This window comes from Mobula birostris, chromosome 18 (assembly GCF_030028105.1).
Source record: "Mobula birostris isolate sMobBir1 chromosome 18, sMobBir1.hap1, whole genome shotgun sequence".
Taxonomy (NCBI): domain Eukaryota; kingdom Metazoa; phylum Chordata; class Chondrichthyes; order Myliobatiformes; family Myliobatidae; genus Mobula; species Mobula birostris.
In genome coordinates, this window is record NC_092387.1 from 19193875 (window position 1) to 19212000 (window position 18126).

At 42.0% G+C, this 18126-nt stretch overlaps 1 protein-coding gene across 5 annotated transcripts in view; it reads right to left on the reverse strand.

Annotated features, from left to right (window-relative positions):
- LOC140211991 (uncharacterized) overlaps nt 1–17922 on the reverse strand; it is a 40110-nt gene extending 22188 nt beyond the window's left edge. Inside the window, exons 1-6 of one of the 5 annotated variants that reach the window (XM_072282319.1) lie at nt 17850–17922; nt 13357–14100; nt 7220–7279; nt 6634–6686; nt 3696–3840; nt 43–473 (exon numbers count right to left, since the gene is read on the reverse strand). In XM_072282319.1, the coding sequence (XP_072138420.1) occupies nt 43–473; nt 3696–3840; nt 6634–6686; nt 7220–7279; nt 13357–14088 (1421 nt within the window). In that variant the 5' untranslated portion in view covers nt 14089–14100; nt 17850–17922. Of the gene's footprint in view, nt 1–42; nt 474–3695; nt 3841–6633; nt 6687–7219; nt 7280–13356; nt 14101–16309; nt 16332–16364; nt 16526–17733; nt 17790–17849 lie in introns of those variants that run through there. The other 4 variants (XM_072282322.1, XM_072282320.1, XM_072282318.1 and 1 more) reach the window with 4 other exon arrangements.
- Nucleotides 17923–18126: the final 204 nt, after the last annotated feature.

Below are 18126 nucleotides of genomic sequence, written 5' to 3' on the forward strand. Positions count from 1 at the left end.
GACTGCCCCAATGCACTTTCACACCACTATCGCTCGTCATACCTGCTGCAGTTCAGTGACACAGTGATCTGCTGAGCTGCCAGTGTCGCTGTCCCTTCTCCCAGCTGAAAGCCAAGAAATCGCACTGCTGTTCCCTTAGGCAGAGCCTTGCTGTTACAGCCTATTGGCAGGTGCCCACTCCCATTGGCAGCTGGGAGGGGTTTATGCCTGCCAGATGCATCAGTCCTCGAACAACCATCAACTTCCTCACCAGAGCTGGCTTCACTGGCTGTGCCACTCATCTCTGGACTTTCTGATTCCGTGAACTTGGCCTGCTGAAGATGCTGCGACAATCCTTTGACAGGATCTTCATTCTGAGGGCATGGAGAACCTTCCGAAGGCTGCAGAACCTGTGCATCTGGTAGGCATGGCTTAAGCTCCTGAAAGGGTATAAAACGGATCCCCGATTTCTCTGTGTCCAATTCCCTCTTTATCTGGAAAAGAATAAAAGACTGAAAGTTAGCTTCAATTTAAAAAAAAAACATTATCCTCAACAATAGAACAGAGGCAGGTTTAATATCACCGGAATATGTTGTGTAATTTGTTAACTTTGCAGCAATACATGATAATATGGAAAAGAACCGAATCACAGTGTGCCTTCAGTCTTCTGTACCTCCTTCATGATGGCAGCAACGAGAAGGGAGCATGTCCTGGGTGATGGATGCTGCCTTTTTGAGGAACCACTCATTGAAGATGTCCTAGATACTACGGAGGCTAGTACCCATGATGGAACTGAATAATTTTACAGCTTTCTGCAGCTTACTTCAATCCTGCGCAGTAGCCCTCATCCCAACTCATACCAGATGCAACCTCCTAAATATAAAGAATTCTACAAGAGAGAATGTATCACAGGGTTATAAGTGGGGGAACAGGATTGCTCAGAGTTGGACCAGATAGCCTCCTTCTATGTCTATGAAATACGGGAAATAAACATGGAAGAGTATCATCTTGGATTTAAGTATCACCAATGCAAGACCTCAGAATACGTCAGAGCCTGTGAAGCAATTTTGAAATGCTTTAATACATATTGGGGTTGAATATTTCCATTTTAATTTAACAACGTTTTTTAAAAAAAACATATGAAGACTAGGTTATTGCTAAAACTTTGCATTACGTAAGTTTTACTTTTAAGAAAACAGCTTTTAGAACAAAGAAATGGTGTCTGGATTACTGATTAAATTGTTTGTGAATAATGTGGAGGTGTGGTGATGGTGACGCTGCAGTAAGAAAACTGCTTTAGTTAAAAACAAAAGCAGAAACGAATGGATGACTTTGAATGTGGAGGTATTATTTATTATGGTGGCCATCTTTGCTGCAAATTATGATCACAGAAGTTGATGCATTTGTTTAAGGTCTTCTGTAATAACCACAAGGTACTCAATGTTAGCACAAGAGGGGAAACCACCCTCTCCATCCCAAACACCACTATTTCACAAAAAAAAATTCAAAGACCCAATGTATAAAATGCTGTTGTTAATTATGTGGGGTTGGTTAATGCATGAACATTGGTCAGGGGGTAAGGGAGAACTCCTCTGCCTCCTCCAAAAGGTTGCACTTCCAAAGGCATACCGTTCCTTCAATGTTACATTGAGTATCAACCTTGCCCGCTGCTCAAGTGATGGGACAAACTCTCAACCTCTGACTCAAGAAGCAACAGTAGTACTGACTAAAACATGGCTAACACTTAAACGATATTAATAAAACTGACCTAATAAAGGCTCCTGCCTCAGCAAGGACCTGGACACACTGCAATTTGCCTATCACCACAATAGGTCTACAGCACCTGGTCAATACAATACAATACAAACACTCACATCAAGATGCTGTTTGTTGACTATAGCTCAGTGTTTAACACCATAATTCCTACAGTCTTGATCGATAATCTACAGAACCTGGGCCTTTGTACCTTTCTCTGCAATTGGATCCTCAGCTTCCAAACCAGAAGATCACAATCTGTGCGGATTGGTAATAATATCTCCTCCTTGCTGACTATCAGCACTGGCACACCTCAGGGGTGTGTGCTTAACTCACTGCTCTACTCTCTCTATACCCATGACTCTGTATAGCTCAAATGCCATTTACAAATTTGCAGATGATACAACCATTGTGGGTAGAATCTCAGATGGAGACGAGAGGGCATACAGGAGTGAGATATACCAGCTAGTTGAGTGGTGTCGCAGCAATAACCTTGCACTCAACGTCAGTAACATGAAAGAGCTAATTGTAGACTTCAGGAAGGGTAAGACAAGGGAACACAAACCAATCCTCAGAGGGATCAGAAGTGGAGTATGCAATTTCAAGTTTCTGGGTGTCAAGATCTCTGAGGATCTAACCTGGTCCCAACATATCAATGCGGCTATAACGAAGGCAAGACAGTGGCTATATTTCATTAGGAGTTTGAAGAGATCTGGTTTGTCACCTAAAACACTTGAAAACCTCTATAGATGTACCGTGGAGAGCATTCTGACAGGCTGCATCACTGTCTGGTATGTGGGGGATGGGCTACTGCGCAGGATCGAAAGCAGCCACAGAAAGTTGTAAAATCAGTCAACTCCATCTTGGGTACTCGCCTCCGTAGCATCCAAGACATCATCAAGGAGCGGTCCCTCAGAAAGGCACCGTCCATTATTAAGGACCCCCCAAGATCCAGGACATGCCCTCTTCTCATTGTTATCATCAGGAAGGAGGTACAGAAGTCTGAAGGCACACATACAGTGATTCAGGAACAGCTTATTCCACTCTGTCATCCGATTCCTAAATGGACATTGGACTCATGAACACTACCTCACTTTAAAAAAAAAATTTGTTTTGCACTATTGTAATTGACTTATTTTTTTCTTTCTATATTACCATGTATTGTATTGAACTGCTGCTGCTGCTAAATTAACAAATTTCACGACACATGCCGATGATAATAAACCTGATTCTGATTCTAGTAATGAATTGACAAATATATTTTTTCACATGGCTTGATACCCCTGTAGTTACAACTCTCAGCACTGGTTCTGCAGCAACCAAGTAGAAGAAACAGAAGACATGACTTCAGTCGGTTATATTTTAGTACACAGAGCAGGAGCAATTTATTCAGCAGAATTCCTTTCAGTGTCCAGTTTGACAAACACCACTTAACCATGGGACAAACTAACAGCAAGGAATAAACTATTCTAACACAGTGAAACACTGAGAATAGACTGGCCCACAAGTGTTTTACTTCTTTTTTTCCCCCCTTATATCTTCTCAAGCATGTAGGAGAATGAAGGGAAATTCAATAGAGGTGTACAAAATTATGAGGGTTATAGAAAGGGCAAATGCAAGCAGACTTTTTCCACTGTAGTTGGGAAAGACTACAACTAGAGGTCATGGGTTGTGGCTGAAAGGTAGAACTTTCAAGGGGGAAATGAGGGGGAACTTCTTCACTCAGAAGGTGGTGTGATCGTGGAATGAGTTGCCAGCAGAAGCAATGGATGAGGATTCCATTTCAACATTCAAAAGAAGTTTGGATAAGTATATGGATGAGAGGTCTATCATCTGGGTGCAGGTCGATGGTACTAGGCTGAAAGGTTTGTTTCTGTGCTATAGTGTTTTATGACTCTTAAGTGCCTTACTTTGTTACCATCAGATGTAAAATTTTCTTTATCAGGTTAACTTGCTTTTACCTTTCTGGCTCCCTCAATGAACAGCTTCTCCAGGTTGCGATCTAGCCACCGCAGGTAAGGACGAAATAATAGCTCTAGTTTTCCTGTAAGCCGGTTGGTGGCATGTTTGGCCTGAAGCCATTCCTCTGAAGCATTACACACATGCCTGAAGTAGAGAGGATGGAGTGTAACCTTGTGAAATTACAGAACAATCTTCAAAACTAGGACTTTAAGTGAAAATTAACAACCATCTGAGAAATGAAGACCAAGGAAAAGCTCCATTAATGCAGCACATTTGGGACTTGTTGATGCTAGACTGATAGATTTTCCAGACTATTAATATTATCACATACACACTGTTGGTTCTTTTCTCTTTTTAAGATATTAGACAATAGTACGTTTTTTTCTAATAAACCCACTGAATTTCAAGATGAACCAGATGCCAAACCTTTTGTACTTCCAAAAAAATCAGAGCGTGGATTTACTGCACACTCAGTGTGCATCTGCTCTTAATACAAATATCTAATCAGCCAATCTTGTGGCAGCAACTCAATGCATAAAAGCATGCAGACATGGTCAAGAGGGTCAGATGTTGTTCAGACCACACATCAAAATAGGGGAGAAATGTGATCTAAGTGACTTTGACCGTGGAATGATTATTGGTACCAGACAGGGTGGTTTGAGTATCTCAGAAACTGCTGATCTCCTGGGATTTTCACACACAATATGCTCTAGAGTTTACAGAAAATGGTGTGGAAAACAAAACAAAAAAAAAATCTTGTGAGTAGTAGATCTGTGGTCAAAAATGCCTTGTTAATGAGAGGTGAAAGGAGAATGGCCAAATTGGTTCAAGCTGATAGGAAGGCGACGGTAACTCAAATAACCACATGTTACAACAGTGGTGTGCAGAAGAGCATCTCTGAATGCATAACATGTGGATCCTTGAAGAGGATGGGCTACAGTAGCGGAAGACTACGCTAGGTTCCACTCTTGTACCAGCACCACTTAGTTCACATTTCCACTAAAGGAAGAGAAGGGGGTTAGGATGGGAATTTATTTTAATTTTATCATTTATTCTTTTGGTTAAGTTTTTGCTTTCTTTTTGGGATAAAGGTCTTGCTGCTCTTCTAAAGACTGATGTGCATCTTATGCCAGGAAATGTTTCCTGACTGACTTTTATTGACTAATGACTATGCTGCATAACAAAACAGAACCACTAAAACCTTCAGTGATACAAATGGCATTGGATTAAAGTGATGCAGATTCTCTTCTGCACTACACAGTTGCTGTTACTTCTATACATAATCCACAGAAAGTATTTAGATATCGTTAGCTACAAAGAAGTAAAAGCAATTGGTGAATATATTCCCATGAAGAAACTAAGACACTAAACATATATAGGAGCATGAATGGGCCATCTGTCCCTTCAAACATTCTCTATCATGTAACAAGATCATAGCTGATTTATTCTATTTACCTTCTTTTCTGTAGTCAGTAACCCATAACCCTTGGTTTCCCAATCTCTCAAAAATTTATCCTTAATGGCCAGGCCTCCAAACCTTCTGATGTAGAGAACCTTTAGTTTTTATTCTCAGCAAGTACGAGATGCACTTTGACTCTTTCAACACCCACAGAGAATCAAGTAATGGTCAGAAAGGTTTTGAGAGTGATGCAGTTAATAGGGAAAGTGGCCCAATCACCACCGGACGCTATTGACTGGAAATTCACTATTGACAGTGATTCTAGCAGCACAAAGCTGAGGAAAGGGAGAAAAATGACTCAACACCATGTTAGCTATAACACCAGACATACAAAAATTGCTGCTCAAATATCCTCCAACATGCAATGCAAACCAGTGCTGCTCACTCTCCACCTTTCTCTTCTCTATTCCTAGCTCCCATCCACACTTCATATCACTAGAGCTTCAACTGTCAACAGGGATTTTTAAAACAGAGTGGTTAATCACCAGATACCACTGGGTGCAAAAAAAAAATACAGAAAGAAAAGGGAACAATAACTACTAAATTAGAAGGAAAAATAAAAATTATGTCCCAAAACTCCAATTTGAAGCTCAGGTTACGAGAAAAGACCAACAACTTTCCAGGTCCTGGAAAATTATTTCAATATCCAAATCTGCCCAAACATCTCAAATGGGAATGTGGAAAATATAAGCAACAAGCCTGAGTCTGGACATACGAGTAGCCCATTCTACTTTTTGGAAACAAAGAACAGGAGTTGTGCCACTCTCAGTTTGTAATGCTAATCACAGCCTGAAATACATGTTGATCAGGGAATAACAAAATGATACCTTCAATCCTTCAATGAACAGTACTGACAGAAGAATAACGTTCCCAGAATTGTCAACTCACACTTTTTCAGATTAAAGAACTAAAATACAGATGATTTAAAAAAAAAAATGTAGATACTGGAAATCTGAAATGAAAATAAAATGCTGGCTACTAGGCAAGTCAGGCAGCATCTGTGGAAAGAGAAACATAATCGACATACCACGTTGGATGAGAGGTAATAGACCCAAAACATTAAATCTGTCTCATTTCACAGAATCTGTCTGACCTGCTGAGTTTTTCCAGATTTTACTGCTTTTATTTAAGTTAAAGCATAGCATCACTTAGGGTTATTGTTAAAATCTTGGAAGATAGAATGGGACCAGAAGTGGTCTTGACGCAAAACACTGACAAACTTTTTTTTTGTTCCACAGGTACTGTTCTTCAAATGTTCTGAGTTTTCTTTGTCCTATATTCCTGCATCTTTTATCCACATATAAATGCAAGTTGTGATGAAACACAAAAGGGTTTAGTAGTGAAAATAAACAAGGTCTTTCATCTTTGGAAAGTAGGACAGGCTTGAACGAAAGAAGCATTAGGTTTTTCAGTCTAAGCTTAAAACCAGAGACAAACCATTTCCAATGGTTCAATGTTTTACCATCATTTCTCCTTACCTCCCCATGGATGCTGGCAGATCCTGATCCTCAGGGATATCCAAAGTGAACACCTTAGAATAAGACAAAAAATAAAATGCTCGAGTAACATCCTACTGTATTTGAGACAGGACAAAGGGAAACAATACAGGTTTAGTAAATTCATTTTTCAACAAGGTAGGAACCGTAGGCATAGTTCCCTTAATGTCTGGGATGTACATAGAGGTAAAAGATACAGTAGAGTGAACTCCTGCTGACAGTTCCATTGTAACATAATGCAATCCCCTCAGAAAAATAACCCATCACTTGGATGTGTTTCCACTTCAGTTCCTGTACTGTACATGGTTGTGAACCCTCTCACTGAGAAATATAACATTATGCAGGTAGATCACCATGAACAAGATCGGCTTTGATCTTATTGACTGTAGGATAGGGTTTGTCTTACTTATGTTCTTCCAAAAATAATGCACAATATGTCTGTGTCATAGATTGATGTGCTCAGCCACAATTTACCTTTAATGTAAAATAATGCCATAAAGCACGTACAGAACATAACTCTTGACTGTGAAAGCCTGCATTATGTGCCATTGGGAGTACTGCCTCTTACCTCCAAAGGATAATTGTCCGGGAAACAAATCTGTATGTCCATCTCCTTCAAGTCAAAAGGCTGCAAGAGAGATAGAAAATGAGAATCAACATTGCAATTTCAGGGGCTGGCCACGGAAAGCAAAAAAAAATCTATGCAGTTCATTCGGAGAAAAACTAAAGGCTGTTTATGTAGATGGGGATGGGGAGGAGTTGAATGCAACCCTTGAGTAGGTTAATGGGAAAAGAAATCAGAAAATGTGAAAGAAACACCCACAAAATGCTGTCTGGGCTGCTGAGTTCCTCCAGCATTTTGTGTGTGTTGCTCCGATTTCTAGCATCTACAGATTTTCTCATTTGTGAGAAAATGTGAAAGTGTCAGACTTCAGACAATCCTTGAAACCAATGCTGTTTTAGAATACTTACAGAAGAGCATTATAGCTGAAGACTGGCCACCAACGGACAGGTGAGAAAGTGGCTTGTTATCAAGTTCAAGTTATTGTTATTCAACCATACCCATGTATTAGCCGGCTGGTGGCGTAGTGGCATCAGCGCCAGACTTCGGAGCGAAGGCTCCCGAGTTCGAATCCAGCCGGCTCCCCTGGCATGCTTTCCATCCGTGCTGGATTGAGCATCGAGTTAGCAACTCGGCCTCGTAAAGAAGTTGCCTGCTACAGAAACATCAAAAGTTGATGGCCTAAGCTCTCTCGTGAGTTTAAAGGCAATTTCTCTTCTTCCTCTTCATACCCCTGTATATAGCTAAATGGAACACTGTTCCTCTGGGACTAAGGTGCAAAACCAAGTATATTCTGTCACAGACAGCACATAGTTATGATCTAGCACATACGGTCACAAAATAATATTAGCACAAATCCTCGAGTGGGACATGGCCTGAAGATTGACAGGGTGACAGAGGGTGTGGCGCACGTTTATGTAAGACAGTATAATGTTACTGGCACTACAGATTTCCCCCGCCATCCGAAGGTACAGCGTTCCTATGAAACGGTTCGTAAGCCGAAATGTCGTAAAGCGAAGAAGCAATTACCATTTATTTATATGGGAAAATTTTGTGAGCATTCGCAGACCCAATAATAACCTACCAAATCATACCAAATAACATATAAAACCTAAAATAACAGTAACACATAGTAAAAGCAGGAATGATATGATAAATACACAGCCTATATAAAGTAGAAATACTTTTCCCCAATCATTACTGAACTGTTCTCTGTAGCAAAAATCTCACACAAGTGCCGTCGGCAGAAAATCTCACCCAAGCGCTGTTGGCGGAAAATCTCACGCAAGTGCCGCCGGCAGAAAATCTCACCCAAGCGCTGTTGGCAAAAACACGGCGTAAGCGCTCTCCAGTAACCTTTAAACTATGAAGCTGCCAAATCATACCAAATAACATGTAAAAATACACAGCCGACATAAAGTAGAAGTAATGTATGTACAGTGTAGTATCACTTACTGGAATCGAGAAGTCAGCGCCGAGCACACTGATGATGGTGTGTTAGACTGAGTTGTCACAGGTTGGTTGGTGCAGTGGCCCCCACCATTTCAAAATTAAAGTCGTACTTTATCATTGCAGTGAAAATCTCACGTAGTTGCTTCACTTTTGCTACTGCATTCGGTTTCGTTTGTTATCCTTTCCTCTTCCAATTGCATCAGCTCTTCATCTATCAGTTCTTGGTCATGGGATGCCAAAACCTCTTCAACATCATCTTCGTCAGCTTCCACAAGCCAAACTCACTTTATCCTTACTTCGTTCACCATGATCGAAACGCTTAATTATGTCTAGTTTTACGCTAAGTGTAACACCCTTACAAGCTCTTTTAGGTTTTTCAGATACCATAGAACTCATCTTGCAAATGGCTGCTCACAGGCACGTGTTAAAGCAATGCCGGCTAGAATGCAATTCCGAATCCGGGTGAGAGCGGCTGCTCAGTGTGCACGCTGCCTTTTATCAAGCGCTGATTTTTTTTTGCATGCTGAATTTTTTATCGCGTGCTGTTTTTCTTCCCTACAGTGAAAACACCTTCTGAAAGCGAAAACAGGGTACTAATGTAGGTTTTTCGTAACAGTGAGGTTTCGTAAAGCGAACGTTCGAAAAGCGGGGGACACCTGTATTATAATAAAATAAGCAGTTGTATAAAAATGTGAAACGGCAACAATAAAGGTGAAAAGTGACCAGTGGAGGACTTGAGTGCCTACAAGTTGGGGAGTTCAGGAGGGAGGTGTCAGCAGGGCACTCAAACAGGGTGTTTATGTGTGTTGCTGACAGTTCTGGTCCTTATGCTGTAGTACCCTCTGTCTGATGGCAGGAAGTCAGAGATGATGGGAGGGGTCATTGATAATGCTGGAAGCACTGTGTACGCAGCACTTTTGATATACATCCTGAATGGGGTGGAGAGAGACCCTGATGATGTTTTCAGCAGTCCGTTGCAGGGTCTTGCGATTTGATGCAACACAATTCCCATAGCAGACAGTGATGCAGCTGGTCAGGGCACTCTCGATGGTGCTCTGGCAGAATGTGGTGAGAATGGTGGGGGGAGACAATAAACCTGAACTTGATAACAAGCCACTTTCTCACCTCTCCTTTGACGGCCAGTCTTCACCGGACTTATGCAGGGTTAGAGGAAATTCTCTACACAGGGCTCCAAAGATGAACCAGTATTAGGATTCATTATTCTTGCAACAAGACAAAGCTGAGTAAATTGAGTAAGATGACGTAAATCAACTGAATGCACGTAGGTCTTATATAGGGATGGTAGACCAGCTTTAGAAAGCTGCCTGATCTAGATGATGCATGGAGACAAAGATCAGTCAAAGAAAGCATTGGAAAATAGTATTCAGAAGTATACACAACAAGTTGTGGACCTAAACAACATTTAAATGACCTGTAATTTTGTGTAGAAGGTAGGTTAACAATTGTTCCAGAGTTCAGATCCTGCACAAGCAGGCTTAGCCTAAACAAAGCACAAGAGATATTATTAAAGTCAGCACCACAGTATAAGCTGTCAGCAATGACCTAACTGGAACTGATAGTTTTGCTACGTTCAGCAATGAGTAACCATCATCCCATATGTACTCTATAATGGTAGTAACCCAGTACTTGATAATATACTGGCACAGGTAGATAACATACATGGTACATGGAACAGAGCATAAAATGGCCTTACAAATAAAAGACAAGATTAAATAGCAGAGGCAGATGAAACTATAAAGATAGAACTCTCGGAAGGCATTTTTCAAAAGATCTAGGGGAGACAAGGACAATATGAATGCACCTAAGGTCACACAGGATGTCAACAATGAACGTCTTGAGTAGACTGCAGTCCAGGTTAGAGGGAACAATGGGTACAGGATTTGATGGCAAGGTGCACCTTTAAGGGCCTGGTCCCAAATCCTGAAAGAAGATACCTTATAACGAGGATTGATCTGGGCTTGCCATCTTCTCAAGTTGGGGATGGACATTAAACATTGGCCTTGATCGTAATATTCCACAAGGAAATGAAACGTCCAAGTCAAACACAATCTTTGTGTCATGTGCACAAGCACACAAGTGAGGAAAACTTTGCAACAATATCACAGGTAAACTCCATTCAGGACACAACATTCAGAAAAAAAAACAAATTATACAAAAACGTACTGAGGTTACTGATGTGGCAGCAGCTGGCCAGAGAGGGGTTTCAGGGGGAGCTGTTTTGTGAAGTAGGAAGACAGTGCCATCAAAGGCAGGTGACCAATATTCACTAAACAATACACATCAAAGTTGCTGGTGAATGCAGCAGGCCAAGCAGCATCTGTAGGAAGAGGTGCAGTCGACGTCTCAGGCCGAGACCCTTTGTCAGGACTAACTGAAGGAAGAGAATATTCACTAAACTTTTTTTGGTAAATAACTAGGTTTTGACCCAGCTCCCTGCTGTTTCTTACTCTCAACAACCTCAAGTAATTTTTCCCTGTAGTCTGAAACTGAAACCAGCCCTATTGCCAAGTGATGCCAGGCAAGTATAGCAATTCATCTGGTTGTGAAATCCTGCACAGTTCCAAGGTACTATCCATAAGAGGCCACTCAATTAGAGACTGCAGCAAGCTAGCTTCATAGAACTCTGCTCGAGTGCAAGTGACTGTCCTTAAGAGCACTAGGGAAAAGTTTGATTCTCTCCTCCTAATGTCAGTAAATGTTACCTGCCATAGAGAAAAGCAAAATAAATAATTTAGCCCCTCCAAGCCTGTCACACCGCCCAATGAGATCAGGGATGATCTGTTCCTTAAACCCTCTTCTCCTGTCTTTGCTCTATTTCCAACTATATTTTCACCTAATCTAAAAATCTTACAATCTTGTAGCTCCAAGTGACCACTTTGTGTAACAGAAGCTTCCTGATCTCAAATGAATTGCAGAGCTCTAATTTGAAAAATTGACAATTTTGTCCATCTACCTTATGAATCCTTTTAATATAGATTTAACTTGTGCCCTGGATTTTTAATTTTGCACTCCACTAGTACAGTACATGTTCTCTACTCTAAAATGCACACACTGAATATACACTACAGATGGGGATATAACAAAGCGCAAGAAACAGTCAGTAGGTCAGGCACCATTTTACACAGAGAGAGATAAAGAGAATTATTCTTCCAGCTCAAAGGCACCTGGTCAGATCTGAAGAACTAAGCAGTGTGTCGGCCTGAAACAAGAACTGTTTCTCTTCCACAGATGACACGCTTCCTGCACTTTCCATTTTCATTTCAGAATTCTAGCACCTGCATTCTTTTTAAATGTTTGATTACACTGGATGGGCTAGGACCAAGAATTTACAAGTGAAGCATCTCTTCCTTCAGTCCATTCCGGTCTCAAAGATGGACCTGAAGAGAAAAGGGTTATATGGCTTCAAAGAAACAGCAGGGAGGTGGGTCTAATCCTAATTATTTTATTATTTATTTATTTATTGGTGTGTGCTTGCGTGCGTGCGAGTCTGTGTGTGTGCGTGTCCGTGATGATGTCATTTTCATAGCTTTTTTAACAAGGCGCGGAGCGAAAGAGACTGTGTGGTGCGCCACTCCTCACACAGACATTTTTGCAGTATTTTTCCCTTTATTTTACGAGATCAAGTTGCGATCTCGACACTCAACCTGGCATGGATGGAAAGCATAACCGGGAGCGGACCCGACTGGTTTCGAACCCAGGAACCTCTGCTCCCGGGTCTGGCACCAATGTTATTGCGCAACCAGCCGGCCCCTAATCCTATTTATTTACTAAAAAGCTGGAGAAAAACAATGGGATGATGGCCTATTTCTGTGATTCTTGAAGTGAACAGTTTTGATGCATTTTATTTTATTGAGATACAGAGTGGAATTGGCCCTTCGAGCCGTGTCACCCAGCAATCCCTTGATTTAACCTTAGTTTAATCATGGAACAATTTACAATAATCAATTAACCTAACCTACCAACCAATATATCTTAGAATTGTGGGAGAGGCCAGAAGATGAATAACTAAGGAGGGACTAATGATCAAATTAGTTTTAGGTCTAGTCTAGCAGCTGTGAGACTTCTGAACACCCTGCTACCACCCAGTATGCATCATTTATGATAGTGGCAGTAGCATTATATTGGTGTATATTTAACTATGTTGTATATACACTGTATGTCAACTTGTACATCTACAGAATATTATTTTATTATCTACTAATATTATTTTATGTGCTGTATCAGATATACATAGATTGTTTTGCACCTTTGTCCCAGAGGAACATTGTTTCATTTGGCTGTATACATGTGTATGGTTGAATGAGAATAAATGAGAACTTGAACCTTTAGTTTGGTTCCATTTGTCAGGTACATCGAAACAGAGCAAAATGCGTTGTTGTGTCAAATCAAATCAGTGTGTATTATGCTGGGCAGCCTGCAAGTGTCGCCATGCTTTCTGCACCAAAATAGCATGCTCACAACTTGCTAACCCTGACCCATATGTCTTTGGAATGTGGGAGGAAACCAGAGCACCCACAGGAAACCTGTGACCACGAAATTGAAGAATGTCAGTGCTGTACACTCAGTATGATATTTGTGATTCTGAGCTGGATGATAAGATTTCCAATATGCTCATTCTGACAATAGCGTCTCGCTCTGCACCAACCCATAGCATGTCCCCCAGGACTTACCCAGTCTGGATCTGTAGGCTCCACCACAATGCGGTAAAAAGTCTGTTTCCCATCCTCACTCTCCTGAATGATCAGCTGGTCCTTTGGGAAGCGTTTCAACAGCTGGTTGATTTCAGTCTCTCGCAGTTGCCGGGCAACCTCTTGGGTCAGCTCAGTGAGCTTTACTTCATCCTTGACCACAGCAGGCCGGGGGAGGGGAGGTCGAATGAGTGGTCCTGGTCCTGGTCTCAGATTGATTCGGGTGGGCTCAGGATCCACAGGGTCTCTCAACACAGGCAACCGCTCGGGATGCCAAAAACGGCACCGCTCTTCCATCACGCAATAGCCGGACAGAAAGTAACGGCACGGCCTCTTAACTCTCTCTCTGGGACCCGTCATCTTGGGTGTTCCAAATCGAGTTCGCCCCTGTGCTGCAGCATCCTCACCAAACCTGACTGGGCCACTGCCTGCAGGACATTCTGCTTCACTCTGGCACTGAGGGATATTTTCAGCAGCCCCACTGCTCTGGCTTTCAGGCACACTTGGAGCAATTCGTTGCTCCTGATGCTCGTGCAGAAATCGGCACCTCCGGCCAAACTGACAGTACCTTCCACGAGAATAGAAACGACACACTGGTGGGTATGTATTCATGTTTCTGGGTTTTGACTGAGAGGTTCCAGAGTTCCGGGTCTTTTCTATCACGTCACCGGGGTGAGACACAGAGTCAGACGCTGGGCAATGACCTTCCTCCATTGTTTTCAGGTTCTGTGGACGGAAACAGCAACCGAAGTTAGTGAGGAAATATCCATATCACAGACTAAATGCAAACATGCTAGATTTGTGCTTGGGCAGCCTCTGATTTAATATCATCAGTAACCAATCAAAAGCTCCAAGACCTCGGCCTCAATACCTTGTGCAACAAAGATTCTGGATTTTCTCTTTTGCAGACCCCAGCCAATTTCGATTGGCAGCAACATCTCCTCCACAATCTACATCAGCACAAGGCTCTGTGCTTCATCCCCTGCTCCACTCGCTTTATAATTATGACTGTGTGGCTAAGCACAGCTTCAATACCACATTCAAGTTTGCTGACACCACCACTGTTGTACGCCAAATCAAAGATGGTGATGGAATCAGCATATAGAAGAGAGATTGAAAATCTGGCCGCGTCGTGCCACAACAATAATCTCTGTCAGCAAGACCAAAGAGCTGATTATTGACTTCAAGAGGAGGAAACCAGAGGTCTATGAGCCAGTCCTCATCGGAGGATCAGAGGTGGCAAGAGTCAGCAACTTTAAATTCCTGGGTGTTGTTATTTTGGCGGACCTATCCAGGGCCCAGTATGTATGTGCAATTACAAACAAATACGGCAGCGCCTCTACTTCCTTACGAGTTTGTGGAGATTCAACATGACATCTAAAACTTTGACAAACTTCTATGGGTATGTAGTGGAAAGTATATTGACTATCTGCATCACAGCCTGGTAAAGAAAATCCTACAAAAAGAAGTGGATACGGCCAGCCCATCACAGGCAAAACCCTCCCCATGACTGAGCACATGTACATGAAACACTGTCACAGGAAGGCAACATCCATCATCAGGGACCCCCACCACCCATGACATGCTCTTTTTTGCTGCTGCCTCCAGCCTCAGGAACAGTTACTACCCCTCAACCATCAGGCTCTTAAACCAAACGAGATAGCTTCACTCAACTTCACTTGCCCCATCACGGAAACATTTTCACAACCTATAGACTCACTTTCAAGGACTCTTCCTCATGTTCTTGATATTTATTGCTTGCTTGCTTATTTATTTATTTCACAATTCACACAGTTTGTTGTCTTCTGCACACTGATTTAACACCCAAGTTTGGTGATCTTTCAGTCATTCTATTATGATTATTATTATTATACAGATTTACTGAGTACACCCATAAGAAAATGAATCTGAGGGTTGTATATGGTAACATATACGTACTCTGATAATAAACTTACTTTGAACTGTGATCTGGTTTTCTGACTTTCTCGTCAACCTGAAACCTGTACCTTTGTTTCTATCTCCACAGATATTGCCTCTGTTTCCAACATTTTATTTTTTTAATCACGAGAGGAAGGTGATTTACACAACATCTCAAAAATCAGACCCACAGCTTAATATTGCCAGATAAGCTTTAGCTTAAAAGAAACTTCCGGGAACAAGTAAAAATAAAATACGGCAAGATTTCCAGTTTCTTTTTCTTCTGTGTTTTGTACACACCCCTCAAAAGGCAACAAGAACTTGTAAAAGGATTTTACATCAGATTAAATGGTGATAATATTAATAAAATGGATTTCCTGCCTTCTCTAATCTATAACAAACTCTAGCCATCATGCTGTCTGATTCACTCTATTACAATTTTAAATTACAGAGAGCATTATAAATGCTTCTGCAGTGTTTCAGAAATGTTGCTCTAGATCGATTAAATCTGCACTTGAAGTTGACACTGGTTAGTCATGTCACATGCATCTTTACTCATTGCCCTAGCAGCTATCACAGGCATGGCCAATTACATCTTCACCAAACCATCTGTGCACGCGCATACACACCCTACAGCAGGGGTGGCCAACCTTTTACATTCCATGCGTCAATTTTTTCACGCACGAGTTCTATATTAACATAATTTTCAAGAATTGAATGGGGGTACAAGAGTTATATGGTGCATTTGAACTCATGAGTGAAAAAATTGACGCATGGAATGTAAAAGATTGGCCACCCCTGCTTTATAGCAAGGTTTACAGGATTAGCAATTAAAAGACACAAAATCCAATTATAGCAACCCTCCTGTTGTCAACATTTAAATTTCAGAATTTTGTGTGGCTGCTTTCTGTAAAGAACAGCAAATGTACCCCATTGTACATTTATTCAGTAACTTGTTTGCAAACTTTAAAAACAGTACATTGACCATGACATTGAAATAAACTGAATATTTGTTTACAAATGTTCAAGGTTACTGAAGGTTTAAACCACGTCATAGTTTCCCAGTTCACAACCTCAAAACATCTAGTTTCAGTACTTGGCAACATCAAGGGGCCATGTTTCTGTAGTGTGCGGTCATTTCTGCAGTGGTTAAACCTTGAAATCTGGTGATATAGCCATCATGCAGCTGAAGAAAATCTGACAGATGTAAAAAACCATTGAAGGTCTGGTCCTGAAAAAGGAAAGCAAAAAGCAGCAGACATTGGAAGCCTGAAATGTAAACAAGAATGGCTGTAAACACTCAGTAGGCCAAAAAGCACGGCAGCAACGGAAAGGTTAATGGCTAAGATCAATGGCACCAGGAGCCTAAAGAAACTTGACATGCCACCCCCTTGACCCTCACAATTTTTAACTGATTTACCACAAAATACATCCTATCCAGATGCATCACAGCTTAATATGACCACTGCCAGGAACCCCAGAGTTACAGACACATCTCAGCACATCACGGAAACCATCCTCCCCTCCATGGACTCTGTCTATATTTCTCACTGCAAAGTAGTCAATATAATCAAAGACCCTATCTATCCCAGACATTTTCTCTTTTCACCTTCCCATCCGGCGGAAGATACAAACGCCTGAAAGGGTACATTCAGTAAGGCTCAAGGACAACTTCCAACCTGCTGTTATAAAACTATCAAACAGTCCCAGTATGATAATATGGACCCTTAAACTCACAATCTACCTCATTATGGACTTGAACCTTATGCTTGCTTGTACTGCACCTTCTCAGGAACTGTAAAGCTTGATTTCCTTGTACTATTTAGTGCACCTTTGTAATGAAAGTATCCGTATGGACGGCGTGCAAATCAACCAATGTAGGTATAATTTTTTCCCTTTAGAAATCATGGATCTGAAATATTTAATCTCTTTTGATCCTCTGACGATGTCTAACCCGAGTTCTCCCAAGATTTTGTTTTTAGCACAGTTGCATTAACTTAAATATTATGCTGATTAAACGAATTTTTGCTTCAGTAAATTCTAGCTAAAAAGAAATTAAAGCTAAAACTTCGCTCAACTTTCGTTGTGTCTAGGACGTGCATACCCAGAAATCCTTGAGACCAGCAACAAATAACAGGAGCATAAAAAAGCGCCTGAAAACTCTTAGATCCAATTTATGACAGAAGAGTTTGGGCAGTTCTCCTCCCCTGCCTGACCTGTTGAATGCTTCGGTGACAGTGACCAGGTCAAATCCCCTGCCAGAACTCAGTGGGAAATATCCCAGCAGGGAGTGAACTGGACGCAAGAGGTGCAGGGATCAGAGGCGAGGCTCAGATGTCCCTTCGGGGCCAGTCAGAGTGACGGGACTCACTGCTCCTCAGGGCTGTAGGGACTCCCGCTCCTCCCCACGAATCCACCGCCCCAGACCCCGCCAGGAATTACGTCGAAACGCGCAACGCTCGCACCGCAGCTGCCGGACCCTTTCTCTTGCCCCCACTCCCGCCTCGACTCGGGATTTAAAGCCACTCCCATGTACTGCGGGCAGAGCCGCCATTTACCTTCTAAAGCCGGAACGACAAAACCATCGGACCAGCTCCCGCCACAAACCCTTCCCCCGGACTAATCACCCTGACAGCGAGTACGCCTGCGCGGCGCTGGAGGCCAGTCTCCCTCCGGCAGCAACTGCACCTGCGTATCACTGGAGAAGACCGGCAGCAACATATGCGCCTGCGTAAAATTAGAGAGCCGTCAATAGCCACTACGTTTGTGCAAAACCGGTATGCACTCCCAAAATACGCATGTCTACTGAACGGGTCCAGCCGGCAGTGATCAGTA